The sequence below is a fragment of the Pyrgilauda ruficollis genome, unplaced genomic scaffold (genome assembly GCF_017590135.1).
Source record: "Pyrgilauda ruficollis isolate IOZ18807 unplaced genomic scaffold, ASM1759013v1 scaffold55, whole genome shotgun sequence".
Lineage (NCBI taxonomy): Eukaryota > Metazoa > Chordata > Aves > Passeriformes > Passeridae > Pyrgilauda > Pyrgilauda ruficollis.
The window spans coordinates 4,424,502-4,441,685 of record NW_024527155.1 but is presented as its reverse complement, the minus strand read 5'-3'; the positions used below and the strand labels follow the sequence as shown (position 1 = coordinate 4,441,685).

Genomic DNA, 17,184 nt, shown 5'->3' with positions numbered 1-17,184 from the left:
ATGTATCTTAATAGCTGTGATCAGTCGATCTCTGCCATTATTTCAGGGCAGAGGTGTTCTGTTCAGGTGGAGGGTGGTTCTACATTGAGTCATTATCTCAACCCATCCAGTAAAACTACTTCTGGAAGCAAAATTATTTTATTCGGATTGGGGAAAAACAAGAAATTACAGGTTTCCCTTGTTGGAGGGCAGCTTTTAGTTGAAGTTTATTTGGAATAAGATTTCAGTTCCACAAGACAGAACTGCCATTTATTTATCCCATAGATAGCCTCTTCTTACCCCTGGAACTGCATATGGAAACATTTATTTTTCCATGAGCGTGGTAATTTAAAAAGCCTGGGCATACTATGCTTACCATACTCTGTGGAATGAAATTAAGGACAGAGGTAATTCCTGAAGTAATCATATATATCATGAGTTTAGTTCTGACTTCTCTGTCCACAGCTGTTAGTTCCAGCTGTCCATACCACCTGGGGCCTAATTTGCTTTGAGGGTTCCTCTCTTTGGTTCTTCATGGAAGTCTTGGGTTTTGCCTACATCCTTCTCCCTCCACTGGCAAATTAATGGTTTTTTTTGTATCCTGGATGTAACTTTCTCAACATTCCTTGCTTAAGAATAGGCAAGTGTTCTGAACGGATGCCATCTCTCATACTCTGTGTCTGAAAGTTGATGGCAATCAACAATTTAAAGAATCAAGAGCTTCAGCAGGTTTTTTTGGTTGAAGGAGTTGGCTTGATTCTGATTTGAAAAACACTTGAGTGTAGAGTTCTAGGTTTTGCAGTGTATGGGAATAACTGAACACGTACCTGTGAACACATTGAGTACAAAAGGCTGTTTGAGTGCCTTACATGCACTTCTCCGTGTATGAAACCTCGTGTGGATTTCTTCAGGAGAGGTAAGTAGCTTCCTTGAATGATGCAACTAAGGGTACATGATGTTTCTTGTGGGTCTGTCCTCAGCTCCCTATCACAATAAGGCAATAATTCTCCCTGCCACCTTCTTCCAGCTCTTGTGTTGTATGGATGCCTTGTGGTCCTTACATATGTTCAGTATGTCAAGACTTGGCCAAACAAAGAAATGTGTATGGTAGAGCAGAGCGTCTGTGGACTGACCTGCTGCTCTGCACTGGTTATGGTTATTTTTGGACAGGAGGGGCACTTTATCTGGTTCTTGATCTGTACAGAATGTGCAGGAAGGGTTTCTGAAATCTCCACAGTAGCGTCAAATGTGACTGTAAATGATGTGTAGACAGGCACCTGGTCACACCTGCTCCTGGTGAATGTTGGGAGTTCAGGCAGAGGGATGTGCTGCTGTTACCGCCCTCTTCCCCAGCCAAAAGGAGGAAGCCAGCAACCCCTTCATTAGCCTGGCTTCTGTTTGCCAGCTGTGTACACAGGGAATGTGGCAATGGCAGTGCATGGTGCACGACGTGGCCCAGGGCTATGGGGAGCCCTGTTTACTAGCAGTGTGAGATGCTGAAGCTGGCAGCAAAATATAACACTTTTGTGGAAAGTCTCTTCACTATTTTTACAGTTGGCAATGAGGGTTGATGTACCTCATAGCTGCTGGCTGGAATCTAGCCTTGGTTAGTTGGTGCTTTGTAAGTGATTATGACATACAAAATGTCCCAGTGTAGATCACACACATGGGTGACTTGCTGGTTGTTCAGAACAAAGGGAAGCATTGAGATAATGTTCTTAGTCATGATATTCCCAGAGCCTGGAGGTGGCTTGGGTTTCATCAGGAAGCTTGTTCCTGCCACTTGTGCTGTGGTTGGTCTGCAATTATTACCCAGTCTCTGGTATCTGGGATGGTCACTTGAGTATATTTTAGAAGTGCAAATTTTTCCCTTAGCATGTAATATTTACAAGTTGAACTTGTAATTTCCATTCCATTACTCTGAAGTTAATTTAGACAACTCATAGCATTGCATGATTTTCTCCACAGGAGAAAATCCTTTAAAATGCTTCCTGGAGAGTAGTTTCGTGTTGTTGAGAATCATTTCCCCTGGCTTTTCTCTAAGCTAGCAACAGTATAGATACAGGATGTTCACAGGCAAGCAGAATAATAAGACTAGTACTTAAAGAATGAAAGTTTGAGGGCTGTAAAAATGTCACTTTCCTCTTGTGTAGAGCTGAATAAAATTCCAAAGTCGTATGCTGCAAGACAAGATCCATGTCACCCCAAGACTGTCATTTTGCTTTGCCCTCTCCCTTAGCACTTGAGAAATTGCAGTCTATTTTCTGTTTCATTAACCGTCTTAACTTTTCTACCAAATCTCAAAGAAAACATCTCGGTCAGGAAGTTCTGTACTGCTGGCAAAATGCTGGGTTTTAATACATAGTGTAACCTTTTATGCAATGAGGAGTTGTAATAATAAGAGTTGGATGTATTGCTTGATAAATCCCAGTTTGGGAGAAATTCTACAGCTTGTTTGGTAAGAATACATGCAAAATTCTATGGCTTCATTTAAAAGAGTGTTCCCAGTGATGGGGGCAGAGGAACTACTAGAGGGATACATGGAGTAGCAAGGCTGTGTGTTAGCCTGCTAGCAAGATGTTTCATTACTTAGAGATTAGCTGGCAATACTTTGTTGATGTAATACAGAGTTATTCATTGCAAATGATGTTTAGAGAAGATTTTGAGTCAGAGGGCACAGACCCAGACTGGAACTGAAATGAGTTGGAACAGTGAGTACTAAGACACTTGCATCTGTAGTTTGGGTGCAAGCTTGGTTAAGGGTGACTTGTGAGCCTTAAACAGAAACACTACTACCAGCAGCAGTGTGTCACTGCCACGGGGATGTGATCGCTGTCCTGGTTGCTATGATTATTTTGGTTATGAATGAACACAGATTTTTTAAATGTTTCCAAACATCAGACTTATTAATAACTGTAAATATCTATCAGACTTTCCCAGTTATTTTTACTGTGAAATAATAAGAAAAAATTAGATGCTTGAGATTCAAGATTTAAAAGGAATGTTTTATTCTCAAACATTAGTCTATGCTAAGACCTTTGTAAAACAAAATTATTTTCAAACTGTCACTTAAAAGGTTTAGATAAATGTTCACGCTGGTCATTCTGTAGCAGTTTATGTGAAGATGTACTATGCTTGCTGGGCAAATGATGTGTAGCACTTGCTGGAATCTGCAATGACAGTTCCTGAAGGACTGATCTTGTGCTACTTTCCAAACTGAACATTGGAGCTGTAACATTCTTCATTATATCACACACAACTTCAGCACAGAAGCATCATTAAGCATTATATATGATGGAGAAGCTTAATGAAGGTTGTTCTAAACCTAATTATTTTCTGCTATGGCTGTATCAACAGCTGTGCTTTTAGTTACTGTCTGCTTCTGGCCTTGTATCAGTAGCCTCAAGTGAGGGAGCAAAAAATTGTATGAGCTTGCTCAAGATCTTGCTCCTTGTAAAAACGTGCTACTATCAAGCTTGGTCTGTCCTGTTCTGTCAGTTTTTCAGGTCAGTTAAGGGGATAGAACTGGCATTTGTCATCATTAACCTTGCTGGATCTGTGTTTTCCACTGAATTGGCCATCAGACTTGCAGGGCCCACTTTCCAAAAGGCAGTTTTCCAGTCTGGCTGCTATGTTGTAGGGAGGCTTAAAAAATAAAGAGACTAATGTAGGGAAATAAATTCATGTCAGGTTTGTATTTACGTACTTGTAATTCCATGAAGTTGCAAATCAGTTTTGATACCGTCAACACAGAGGGAAGAAACCCCCGCATCCCTAAAAATCTGTGTATGGTCACAAGGATGTTGGAGGGGAAGCTGTAGAAGTGGTGAGGTCACTTGGCTTGCTCAGCCTGAAGGAGACTCTGAGATGTCATTGCAGTCTACAGCTCCCTCGTGAGGGGAAGCAGGGGGCAGACGCTGATGTCTTTCTGTGGTGACCGGTGACAGGAGTGGGGGACATGGCACGGCGTGGTATGGCGAGGTTCAGGTCGGATAGCGGGAAAGGTTCTTCACCCTGAGGGTGTTTGGGCACTGGAACAGCTCTCCAGGGCAGTGGTCACAGCACCAAGCCTGACAGAGTTCGAGAAGCATTCAGACAATGCTCTCTCAAGCACGCAGTGTGATTCTCGGGGTGTCCTGAGCAGGGCCAGGAGCTGGACTCCATGATCCTGGTGGGTCTCTTCCAAATCACCATAGTTTGTGATTCTATGAACAACACCTTGATTTACTGCATCCTTAAAGCTTGTTCGTTCACGCATGTCCTTGCCTGGACGCTGGCTGCTGCCTCTTCATCTAATGAGGCTTGAAAGTATACAATGATCTTACATCAAAGAAGATCCTGGCTTAAGATAATCTCGACACATTCCACATTTTGCAACACCATGGCGCGTGGAAACAGCGCCTAGCCCACATGGTCACCAAGCGTTTATGACCCCTCCCACTCGCAGATACTTTAGAAGGATACTGAAAACCCCCGAGCCCCCCCAGGTTTTTCCCCGCCGAGCCCAGCCCGCCTCCCTGAGGGGCGGCGCTGCCCCGCGCGGGGCCCGCCGGGAAGCGGCGCGCGCCGCCATGGCGCTGGCGGAGGAGGCGCTGCGCCGGCAGCTGGGCAAGGTGCGCGCGCCCGCGGGGCCGGCAGGGGAGGGGGCGCGCGGGCGGCGCTGAGGGAGGGCAGGGGCGGAGGGAGCGCCGGGATGGCGCCGCTGTCCCGGGGTGCCTGCCCAGGGACTCCCGTCCTCCTGTCCCGTCCCTTCGCATCCCGGTGTCTGCGCTGTCCTAATACAGCCGAGCTTTAAGTTGCGCCACGCATCGATTTACCCCCCTGGTTCACGCCGTGCCTCACGACTGCAACTTTATTCTTCACTCATCGGAAATCCATAACTTTTGCTTGTTTGGTTTGGTTTTGTTGTTTTTGGGGGGTTTTGGTGTCATTCCCCGCGTTAGCCCCTCCCCGCCTTAGGAGCACGGGCGCGTTGTTGTGGCATCGCTCTGAGCCTTTTAATTCCCTCGTGGGAAACTGAGGGCGGCGTATTTAGGCTTCGGGCATGCCAAATAATTTTGGGTGAGAAATGAGGAAGGTCTGTGTCTGAGTCACCCCGTAAATCCTGTGATCTTTAGAAGAGGGCGAAGTGCTTGATAGGAATGCCTCGTTTTGTATTATGAATAGAAGGAGGCCAGCTGGGGAAAGATGACTTTGGTTTCACAACCAGGTATATCAACGCCTCCAAAAAATGCCCTAAGTTGTGTAGACATTCATAATTAAGGAACGTTGGATTCTTTTTCCTTTTTTTTTTCTGCATGACTTTGCAGAATCCAGTGATGGGGAGAAGCTGACTGAAAGGTGTTATTTGTCAGTAAATGTTTTCCTGTAGACAGTGCAAAATAACTGTGCCATGCCCGTAGCTGTCACATTGCTGCTGGGGCAGCAGACCGAAGAGAAATTCGATTTTAGTTACTGGTTTGTGACAATTATTCCAGGGCAGTGAGCAGCTCTTTAAGCCACTGTCAGGCAGCAGTTTTGTTTGCTTAGGCAAAGGTTTCCAAAAAAACAGCACCAGGTTTCCTAAAGGAGAAGCAGAGATTCTAGTCTAGGAAATGGAAAGTACTCTTTGTAACTTTGGGATGTGGGAGGATGCAAATCTCTTGGAAGTTCAGGTATTGGACTAGCTGGGGACAGTCTCAGTGAAGCAGCAGCAATTAATTTTCTCAGCTCTCAAGAACAACTTAAAAAGGAAAAAAAAAATCCTAGAGGCTGATTTCTTACACACTTGACACGTTTGTGGAAAGTGACATGTTAGTAAACTCTTCTAAAATGTGTGCAGGTGGACCTGAGTTTAACTGTGTCAGTAAGAAAATAACCTCCTTTTCCTAAGAGGTTCATATTTTTATATTCTTTTTAATATGGGCAGAGGAGACTAAGTTTTACTGAACTTCTACTCACACAGCTGTAAAGGGGAAGAGATGGTATATAAGGAGTGATGTTCAGAATTTCAACAGCAGACCTGCAATAGATTCAAAGCTTTTGTAATCAATTCTTTTTGATAATTTTGTTCACATCAAAACTATTTATAATACTGAAAGTAATTATTACCTTCCCCTTCTAGTGTTTCCACCTTCTATAGTGTCCTTTTCTCTATCTCTGTACAGAGGCCTTTGAAGTGGAACTTTTTTCCTTCTTTTTGTCTCCCTCTTTGCAGTACAAGTTCAGAGACCTGACCATAGAAGAGCTGAAGGATGTTAGCAAGACCTACCCCAACTTCACGTTCTCCATGAACACATACAGTAAGAAGTGATACACTTACTCTGAACTATTTGTGGGGATTCCTACTTGCCACAAGTGCAGACTGTGTGTAATAGAATGTGAATATATTTCTGTTGTGTTCCTGTCTTTATGTTGACTTTCAGTAAAATTTCTCATGCCACGTTACTGTTCCTGAATGCTCTTCCAAGGATGCATGCATATAAAAACCTTGGCAAGTCATTTACTTCACCTTACTTCAGCTTGCCAGTAATTATGAAAGATTGATACTTTAAATTATTTATGTTTAACACCATTTTCCCCATAATTCATTATTGTATTAAAAGTATTTTGATGGCTTTAGGTTACAGACTGTGCCATCCAGAATCCATCAGCCTGACTGGAAATTCCCACAACATCAGAATTACCCAGGACAAAGGGTTTTCAGTCTAATGATGTGCTTCGTTGTACCAATGCAATTTTTGTTAAAATTTCATTAAGGAAATATTTTAAAAGGGAGGGGGTGGCCTTAGTAATATTCTAGCCTTAGCTCTTTCAGAAGCAGTGTATTTGATTTCTAAAGAAAAATCACTGTTGTATATTTGTAGTTGTGGATGGGATTGCTATGCCAGGTTTGAAAGGCATTGTTTATTTTTAACTGTATTTTTAATTTCAGCCTTCAAGGATGGATCCCAGAAGGACCTCCTGAATTTTAGTGGCACTGTCCCAGTAAAATATGGTAAGATAAATCAAATGTAATTTTCTTGCCAATCTAAATGTAGAATGTGTTGGGTGCTGCCTCTTAACAGTTCACCGTGCAGTGTCTCCAAAGGGGACTAGAAAATACTTTGTTTGAATTGGCAGAAGTCACTTCTACTGCACAAACAAGTGCACAGATGCTTAGATAAGGTGCTATTAATTAAATAAGTAAATGAACTATTTTAAAAATAGTGTTGTTTGAGTCCATCTTGGCAAGCTCTTTGATGCTAAAGGAGCTTGTGTGAACTCTCTAAGACCTACACTTGTACAGTCAGCGTCCAAAAATAACTTGTAGGCAGTTTTTTGTTTTCAACTTTGAAGTCTGCTGCAAAGCTCTTGATAGGTGCTTTTTTGCACTAGGTGTTAAGTCATAAAATAGGTTTTATGCATATATTTCATACTTTTCTTTGCTGGGAAAAGGGGACACATGGCTGAGAGAGGACCCTGGGAGGCAAAATCAGCAACAGACCTTTATATTACGAAAGGCACAATAAGTAGTATTTCAAGTTGATCTGGTTTTATTAATTAGCCTAAGTAATATAAATATTTTCCAGTGTGAATCTGGAAGTGCTCTGTCAGGCTTTTTTCCTTTGTTACTACCAAGTGTAAATTACATCGCACACGACTGGTCTTAGGTGCCTCTTCTCAGTGCAGAAGTTAATAATGGCTTTTATTTTAGCAGGTAATTCCTATAACATACCTGTTCGTCTGTGGATCCTGGATTCTCATCCCTTTGCTCCCCCCATTTGCTTCCTGAAGCCAACTGCAAACATGGGCATTGCAGTGGGGAAACACGTGGATGCACGGGGCAGGATTTATTTGCCCTACCTGCAGAACTGGAGCCATGTAAGAGGTGGGGTGGCTGACAGGGGAGGGAAGCTCTTGGGAATACTGCAGGGTATCATCTGGAGCTTTCAGGCAGTTTGAGGCTTGCAAAGACACTTGGAAGTAATTCTAATGAAAAAAGGGACTGATTCTTTACAAAGACCTCATGATGCTTTATTGCTGTGAATAGTGAGACCAGTTGAGTATCCCTCAGGAAAGTTCTCTGTAAGTTTCTGCCTTTTGGGTATGTCTCTTTTGGCAGAACTCTGAAACAGCACAGAGATTCAGAAGTCAGTGCTGTTGCTGAATGATTTTATGCACTGTATTAAATTAGTCACTTAAATATGACTGCCAGGCCAGTAGAAATTATTCAGTGAATGCCAGCTTTTGTAAATGAATGGGCTGTATTTTACATTGAGACAGAAGTTCCTAAGGGGACTTCTGCTGACTTCACAGTGTGTTTTACCTGGAGGAGGACTGAAATGCCAGAACTCTGGACAGTTGAGCTCATCTAAGAAGACTGAAATAACTTCTCTTTAGCTAGGATTTGTCCCTTTTATAATACTGGATGTGGCCATATCAGAGGCTTCCATATATTCAGTGGATGCCTTCAAAAACTCCTAGCACTGGTAATTTCAATTTTAGAATTCCTTTTGTTAAATTCCTCATGCTCCTGTTTGGAAAGTATTTTCTCAAAGTGATGGTTTTCTCACCCTTAGGTGTTTGGGTAAATGATAAGAGTGTCAGTATTTATAATTTGATGAAATTTTTTATGGCTCTGGCAGTTCATAGCTGATACCGCTACACAAAATAGCTGTTCAGCTGTTTTATCTTCTGTTTGTCTGCTGTATTTCAGCCTAAATCAACTGTCATTGGATTAATCAAGGAAATGATTGCAAAGTTTGAGGAAGAACTTCCTTTGTACTCACTGTCATCTTCTGATGCAGCCAGGCAATCAGAACTTCTCTCCTATATTGCAAAGATTACTGAAGGTGGGGATGTGTTCATGGACTCGTTTCTAATGTTTTTTATAAAATATATTCATTTATTGTCATTACTTGATGTCACAAAGAAACCTGCATGGTTTATATTTTACAAATTCTATGACCATGGTCTGTATGCACACCTGTAACAGCAGCAAAGGGAGTGCTGGTTTTGTGGTATTAGTGTTTAGCATCTTGCTGTTGTCATGCTTGAGTATTTCTACTTAGTGAAAAAAACATTCCTGTCTAGAGAGGAATATTTGTTTTACACCTTGCAAGTTGTGATGGACTTTCTGTGGTCAGTCTTGACTGCTATTTTGAAAAAGTCCATGTAACTTGATTTAACTCTGGCACAACCATGATCCTTTAGGAAGCTGCAATACTTGTATTGATACAGTGTGAACCAGCACCCAAGTTTGTGGTTTTCTTTTAATTGCAGGAGAGTCTGATATGAAATCGAGGAGTAAAACTGGAAGCAGAAATGAAGGATGTTTTAACAAAATCACTGTTGTTGGAGCTGGAGATCTTGGCATTGCATGTGTACTAGCAGTTGCAGCAAAGGTACATAATTATTAAAAATAGCAAGATGCCTGATTAAGAAGATTCCAATCTAGTTCTTAATATCTGACACTAAGGAATACCTAATCAGTTTTAACAACTGTCACTGCATAGGTCATTTGTCTCTTCAATTAACTTAGGGACACACAGAGGTGTTAGTTTGCTGCCCTGGTTTCTCAGTCAGCTTTTTTAATTCAAAGGTTGAGTATTGAATTCACTTACTTTGAAAATCCCTAAAGGATTCTTGTCTCAGCAGTAGCCTCTTACAACTGGGATCTCCTAGTTCCCTGGAAAAGGGTAGTCTGTAGATGGGCTGTACTTCATCACAGCTGTATGTTAGATACAACAGTAACAGCTTTTTTTAGTAGTAGTTTTTAGTATCAGGAACAGTAATTTTTGACTTCCCAGAGATAGTTTAGGAAGTCTAACTGGAAAGAACACATTACAAAACAAACAAAAACCTCACAAAACTAAGTCCTTTTCCTTGTGATTTTGCAGTAATTTTGACCAGTAATTTTGCTTGATTTGTACACATTACAGCAAACAATGAAATGGGAGGAAATTTGGTTTTTATTCCTCATTCCCACATGAACAAGTTTTATTTTGGTTTATTATTGATCTGTATTATTTTTATTCATACAGGATGTTGCAGACAAGGTGGTTCTTTTGGACCTTTCTGAAGGCGCAGCAAAAGGAGGGACCATGGATTTGGAGATTTTTGCTGTGCCAAATGTGGAGATCAGCAAAGGTATGAGATGTGTTTTCTGGAACAGGAGTGGGTGCTATACTGTGTGTGCTTGTGCTCATTTTAACAAGAGCAGGACACCTGGGGAGATACAGTGGCACACAGGCTGTCTTTTTTTAAAAGTCTGTACTTGCAGGTAAGATGCTAATGCTGAAATTGGACTCATGCAGAAATACAGAGAAGCCAAGCTAGAACTTCTTGTCATGGGCAGAGAGAGGGAAGGGGGAAAAATATTTGCATAGGAATTAGTGAAGGCTGTGAAAGCAGTGTTCAAAAGGCTGACAAATAAAGGTGTGTTTCAAAGTGCTGCTTTTCTAGCTTGGTGTTCATTAAACATGCACATGGCCAATAGTGAGTCCTTGATCTCTATCACTGCATACTCAAACAATGAGTTCTTAATACCCTTGTCTCAGTCAGCTGTGAGCATACAAATCAACAGACTCAGTGCCGTGTGTCTCTAATTAGTGATTAGTTATAGCCTTTGATGGTTGCGGAGGTCGAGGCCATGCAGCTCAGAAGTTTTTCCACAGGGAGAGCTGGAGATGAATTGAGTAACATTCTTCCTTGCTTATGTGTCATGTTTCCATGTTCCTTGCACCCTTTGCAAGATTAAATGAGGGGTTTTTCGTATGCTTCTCTTTTCATTTATCTTATTTTGGGGACAGGGACTAGTTCTGGTTCCAACAGGCATTTTTGTGGCTTATTCTGCACCTGGCATTGCCTGCTGTACATTCTTTGATCTTATCTTGCAGGTTTTACTGCTAGCACACCTTTTTGCCTGAGCCCTGGTTGTGCAACTGTACCACAAATCTGTTTGTGCCTCTCTGGTTGCCTGCTGTATGTTTGCATTTAGCTGTGGTATGAGAAGCTTGGTAGTGTTACAATACTACAAAATGCTTGCATACTGTCACCTGATATTTTAGTATGTTTATATCTAGTTTTGGGGCAAGCTAGTATTAATTATATCCTCCTTAGTATGGTTTTAATTTGTCAGTGCATTAGACCTCTGCTTTGGCTTTAGTTGATTCCAAAAGTGGTGCAACAGACAAATCACCCTCTTTCTCTGTCCAGGCTGATCACCTGTGTGGCACTCAGATATTCAGAGATACCTGCTCAAGGCAGCTTTGACTTCTAAATTACTGCAGCAACTGTAGTTGTGTGTTTCTTTGGGCTAATAAGTATAATTTGTCTTTTATTTGGGTTAATAAAGAGACTTTCGGAGTGCCTTTCATGGCTGTCTACGTGTCCTTATATTAAGGTATAAGGTCAAAAATTATAGAAGAAGCCTCAGATAAAGGAGTAAGTCTTTCCCCTTCTTTAACAGTTGGAATAAAAGTTAAGGAGTCTTTTCACTGATTTTTTTTCTTTCTTGCCAAGAAAACTTGGAAAAGTTTATCTATCAAAGCTGTTTAGATGTTTTCTGGTCTCTGCTCTGTAACCTTGGACAAATGGTCGTCTGCCTTTCTTGTTTGACACCTATAAAACAGGAAAGTAGCTCGGTGGGAGAGCGGTGTTTTATAGGTGCTGTGGGAGTGCCCTAAATTCAACACTGCAGGATATAAGGAGGACAGGAGGCAAAGAATCCCTAATTAAGCTGGATGCTGTAGTTCAGCCTTTAGAACAGCTCTTGGTTTTGCATCCAAAACTCAGTAGAATGACATAAATTTCAAATTTTATTTTCTTTCTATTTTCAGATTTTTCTGCTTCAGCTGATTCCAAAGTTGTGGTGCTTACAGTTAATTCTCTGGGTAATGCTCAGACTTACCTTGATGTCATACAAAGCAATGTGGATTTGTTCAGAGGAATTATTCCAGCAGTATCCCACTACAGTCAGAATGCTGTTCTCCTTGTTGCTTCTCATCCAGGTATGCTGGTACTTTGCATAAGGTTCTGCCCCTCACCTGGCTTCTTCTCTGGCCTGTTTTAAAAGTATGTTACTGCTGAATGCACCTGGTTAGTCAAAAATTCTTGCTACTCTGAAAGATGTTTTCCTTTTCAGCTTTGAGCAGGACACTGTCTTTGAGGGTTTTTTCTTTACTGTTACCAAGATAAAAGAAAATAATGTACTTTGTTTTGGTTAACAGGTATGTATTTCTGTATGTTTCTGTGCATAGTTTCAACCTGACTGTGTCTACATCATTAGCATCCGTTGGCCATTGTCTTGTCAGTTGTGAGTTTTATGTGCTCGTTTCTCCTTGCAGGAAGGATAGATCCATGTGGTTTATGTGCCATATGATCACACAGGCTACTCAGATACAAAGTATAGCTTTAATAGTAAATATTGCAGCTAGATTTTGGTGGAAGGTTTAAATTTCCAGGCCAGTGGTACTGTGAACTAAGACAAAATAAAATCACTGCTTAGGAAAAGGAAAGAAGTGTGAGCCTCTGTCCTGTAATGCATTGAAGACAGCTCTTCCTACTCTTACCATTATTGTTCTTATTTTTTCACTTCTTCCCACCCAACTTTGTGTTTTAGGTTGAAATAAACTACCAGTATGTTATCATGTGCTTATGCCTTTTCTAAAGTAATGAAGTCCAGAGTTTTTCATAATGATGATTCAAAAGTTGCAGTTGAATTGAATTTTGAGTTCATTTACAACATGTTTGACAACATTATTTTTTCTTTGTCATTTAGTTGAAGTAATGACATTTGTGTCGTGGAAGCTGAGCTCGTTTCCCAAAAGCAGAGTAATTGGAGTTGGTGCCAACCTCGATTCAGAGAGATTTCGGTACATTCTGACCAACCTTTTGAAAGCAGAGGTGCTGGCAAAAGATGCCTGGGTTGTTGGTGAACAAGGGGAAGACAAAGGTAAAGTGATGCTTTTTTATGACCATGTGCATGTTGTGTCCTGGCAGTGCCTAAGTAACTGAATAATGAAAGAATAATTGAGAAAAGTAATGAAGATAATGAGAAAAGTAATAAGAAGAGTGGTAAATTCTCATAATAATGGCTTTAAGTAATGCAGTTGTGGGGTACCAAATCCATAGACCTGGAGTAGCAGCAAAAGCATTTGCCCTTTGTCACAGGAAATAAAAAAAACCAAAACAAACCACAACCTCAAATGATTTTTTTTTTTTGGTTGTTTCTCTTTAGTACCATCATGGACCAGCTGTAATGTAGTTGCAAATCAAACAGAATCAATGGCTGCTCGTAACTCGAGGGAAAAGGTGGCTAACAGGTAGTGTCATTATAACCCTTTTTATTTTTTTTTTCTTTCATGTTTAGGCACTTGGTGTTTACATGTTCTTCAGCTCTTTATGAAGAGGGCGAAGCTTGCTCTAAAATGTTCATACATTGAATTTATAGGAAATTGTAGGTCAAGTCATCATTCACTTTTATGGATCTGTATATGGCCACTGTTTTTCTGAAATTATTACTAACATTGTGGCAATGTAAAGAGACACCACAATATTCAGCAGAATATCAGAGCTGTTTGATTGTGTATTTAAAACAAATACTGGATGAGCCTTCTGGCCCACTTTTCTCAGAGCTTGTGTTGGAAGCATTTTCTTCCAAGTCAAGCACCAGTTTGGATGAATTTAACTGACTTAATTATCAAATTACACCTCTTGGTAGAAAAGAAAATTGTTACAAGTATAGACAAAAATTATTGTAAAGAAATTCTTTTCAGCAATTCTTTATTCTGTTGTGTTGTTTTCCAACACAGAGAATCATATTTTTATAGTACACTTTACCTGATATGGTACACTTAAACCTGTATTTTGGGTTTTACATAAAAAACAAAAATAAAAATAATTACAATCTCAACATCACATTTTTCTCCTTTTCCTGGTTTATGTGTAGAGCTATGGAAGTCCTGAAGGGAAAAGGTCAGAGATCTTGGTCTGTTGGGCTGTCAGTTGCTGATTTGGCTGACAGCATTCTGAAAGATAAAAGAAAGGTTCATTCTGTATCCACTCTGGCAAAGGTAAATGTGTTATTAATACCTTTTGGTTGGTACTGTAATTATATTATTTATACCAGATATGTCCATCAATTCTAGCAGCACAGACATCTCAGTGTTCTGAGGTAGTGCTACTGCCATTACATTCTTCCAACAGCAGCTCTCAATTCTAGTCCAAAAATGAGCAAAAATCACATACTGTTTTAACCTGAAAGCAATAGTAAAACTGGATTATTCTCCTAAAAATACAAGTCCAAAGAGAAAATATATTTAAGGTTGCTGCCCAGCACCCCTAGAATAGCTGGATTTGGCAAATGAAAAGTAAATTGTAGTTCCAGAGTACTTAGTATTAAATGTAGGCTTTTTTAGGAGCCAAAAGAATTTTGTCTCTTTTCTGAAAGTGCAAAATGCATTTTCTGCCAGCATTTTATTTGATTAAGTTTGAAACAGCTGCTTTTTTACTACTTAGTACTTTCCTTCAGAGGAAAAGATTATGAAGCAATAGTTAACTTAAAATTGTAGACTGAATTTTGTTTGAAGTTTCTCTAAGAGGCTTCACTAAAGCATTAGGTCATTCCATATGGTGAGAAAACCCATGTAGAAACATTTATTTGTCACTTCAGTTTAGAGCCTTCAGAAGGACAATTTGCATATTCCTGTGCAGGGAAGTTGAGCTGGCTGCTTATTTTATTGAGTACAAGCATGTACCTAATTAATTCATTATGTTTCAAGTGAAGTTTTTAATCATTCCTGAACTAAATATAGATACAGAGGAGTCACAAGTCTCTTAAAGTATCTACAGAAGGTAAAATGTCCCAGATTACAAAAATAAACACAATCTACAATGTAAACTTGAATTATAGGGATACAAGTTTGATAAATTCTTTTGCAGAATCTGTAGGGGATCAATATTTGAGAAATTTTCCACCGTTCTTAGGCTGCATTATTTAATTTATTTTGTTCAGTCCTAAATGAACTGATACTGTACTACCAAGTGTCCCTGCTTGTTCTAGCTGAGAAATGGTGCTTAGTAGTATAAACTTTGTCTGCATTATAGACATCTATCTATCTTGGAAAAATTCCCCAGTTGTGGCATGGTTCACAAATTTTTATCTGCACGATAATATTTTACAGTTTCTATACAGTAACCCACTGAACACTATCTAAAATTAATAGAATTTGGCCTATCCAAACATGCCATATGTTGGAATATCCTTGCTTAATTAAAATAATCAAGTCATTTTGTGTAATTGTACGCTTTTGTGTAGTTGCAGCAGAAATAAGTAACTGTGTGTGTGACAGTGTTCTTTGTGTCTTGTTTCAGGGGTGTTGCAATATAAACAGTGAAGTGTTCTTAAGTCTCCCATGTGTTCTTGGAGCCAGTGGAGTGATTGAAATGGTCAGGCTGGAGGAAGACCCACTGGTGCAAGAGAAACTGCAAAGCAGTGCAGGCTCAATTCATGACCTGCAGCAGCAGCTGAAACTGTAAGGAAGCCCAAGGGAAGCCTCTCGCCTGCTCACTGAAGCTGGAGATCTGCAAGGCAGAAGAGGTTGCTTCGTATATAAGGATTTCTGTAGAAAGCAGGAAGCTTTGTTACTTTACTTTCCAAAAGTGCTTTCTCAGTTTAGGTTTAAATAATTTAATATCACACTGTATGGCAATAATTTCTTTGAAAAGTGCACTTTTGGTAGCCAAAATGAGGCAGGTTACACGCAAGAATGTTTTACCTAAATTCAGGTGGCACTGCCCTGTGGGTTTTGGCTGCCAGTTATAGCCTGATTCTTGGGTTATTCTTAGATTTTTGCACCCCTTTACATGGTAAGAGGGGCTTACCCAGCTCTACAGAAACTCCAGCATGCAGAGCCCACTTGAACCTTTCCTCACGGCTTTCAGATGCTGTATCTGAGGCTTGTTTAGGGTACAGTCACACTCCAGCTCCACAGGCACTGGGGATGCAATTCCACAGCTCCATCTTCCATGGCTGTCAATGCTCTTATGTCAATGGACTCCTGGTATTTTGCTATTTACTAAGGGGAACGTGGTGTTCACAGTATCCTTCAAACCTGAACTATTGGCTGTGGATTTCTGTTCACACTTTATCATGGCTGAAATACTCCAATCATGACTTGCTTGCTTTTATTTTGTGAGGATATTCAGAGCATTAAAGCACCTGCAGTTCTCACTACACACGGGCAGCACTGGAACAGGGGCTCTTCCTGAATGGGAGGAGCAGGAGCTGGGCTTCAAATAAAGATAAAAGATAAAATCCAGCAGTTGAACAGCGCAGGAGTATCTGCACATTCAGACGTCAAAACAAAGCCAGCTGGGAGCTTTACATCAGCCTCAGGAGAAGGCAACAGAACCTGTAACCCTCCTCCCTGGAGGCCAGGGATGTGATGAAAAAGGAGGATGTGGATTTGTAGGTAAAAAACAGATGGTTTTGAGATCAAGGCGTTTTTTGGGCTCTAACCTCTTGATTTACTACTGGTAAAAGACTGCGTTGCTCCTGATTATACCTCAGCATCACATGGCAGGCACAGAGGACTTGGGCTCCACTCCTGCTGTGTGCAGCTTAGGAATGTCATTCTACCTTTACACTTTGAGAGGTGGCTGGTTGGAAATTTTCCAAATATTGTTGGAAATTTGTTCTGAGCAAAAGTAGGATCTCTGGCAGAGCAAAAGATCTGATCCTTTGTGCCTTCCAGTTCCATCTCACAAAGAGCCAGACATGCAGAGAGTTCTGAGTGTATGCTGATCTCAGAACTGGATTAAACATAGAAGGAAAAAACCTTCAGTAATTCAGACCTTTATTTTTTTTGAATACCCAAATGTCTTTCACTGTAGTGGTAAATGATGGGGCAAAATTAGTGATGGCTGCAGGTAACCAACTTTGCTGCTATGTTTTTTAAAAGCTGCATTTTGGGGTTTGGTTGTCTTCACTTACTTTGAAAAAAAAAAACCAATATGAATTTAAGGTTTTACATTGTTTTTCATGGTGGTGTTTCTCATCTGTTGAGAATTTCTTTTCACGCGAATACTCAAGCTGTTTATTTAGTTTGGCGTTTATGTAATAATGTTAACCTTAAAATGCTGCCAGCCCTTACAGGCGTGTTTTGTGCATCAGCCTGACGTTTCGTGTGTGTGGTATTCCTTGCCGACGACAAAAGCGGTGCTCAGCGCCGCTCCGCTCCC

General features: G+C 40.6%; 1 protein-coding gene across 7 annotated transcripts; it reads left to right on the top strand.

The window, feature by feature from the left end:
- The first annotated feature begins 4,532 nt into the window (after positions 1 to 4,532).
- Positions 4,533 to 17,121, top strand: UEVLD (UEV and lactate/malate dehyrogenase domains). Of its 7 annotated transcripts, none has more exons than XM_041481082.1 (12): positions 4,533 to 4,592; positions 6,176 to 6,260; positions 6,893 to 6,955; positions 7,658 to 7,821; positions 8,657 to 8,792; positions 9,223 to 9,344; positions 9,984 to 10,089; positions 11,781 to 11,951; positions 12,722 to 12,895; positions 13,181 to 13,265; positions 13,892 to 14,015; positions 15,316 to 17,121. In XM_041481082.1, the coding sequence occupies exons 1-12, from the start codon at positions 4,551 to 4,553 to the stop codon at positions 15,478 to 15,480; spliced, it is 1,437 nt and encodes a 478-aa protein (XP_041337016.1). In that variant the 5' UTR covers positions 4,533 to 4,550; the 3' UTR covers positions 15,481 to 17,121. The 7 variants fall into 7 exon arrangements, with proteins under 7 accessions (XP_041337016.1, XP_041337015.1, XP_041337019.1 ...); XM_041481081.1 differs by having other exon boundaries at positions 7,655 to 7,821; XM_041481084.1 differs by lacking the exon at positions 4,533 to 4,592 and adding an exon at positions 4,855 to 4,873 and having other exon boundaries at positions 7,655 to 7,821.
- Positions 17,122 to 17,184: the final 63 nt, after the last annotated feature.

Coding starts and splice junctions, on each gene's coding strand:
- UEVLD (XM_041481081.1), top strand. CDS start 4,551: ATGGCGCTGGCGGAGGAGGCGCTGCGCCGGCAGCTGGGCAAG. Junction 6,956..7,654: donor CACTGTCCCAGTAAAATATG/GTAAGATAAATC, acceptor CTTTTATTTTAG/CAGGTAATTCCTATAACATA. Junction 10,090..11,780: donor AAATGTGGAGATCAGCAAAG/GTATGAGATGTG, acceptor TTCTATTTTCAG/ATTTTTCTGCTTCAGCTGAT.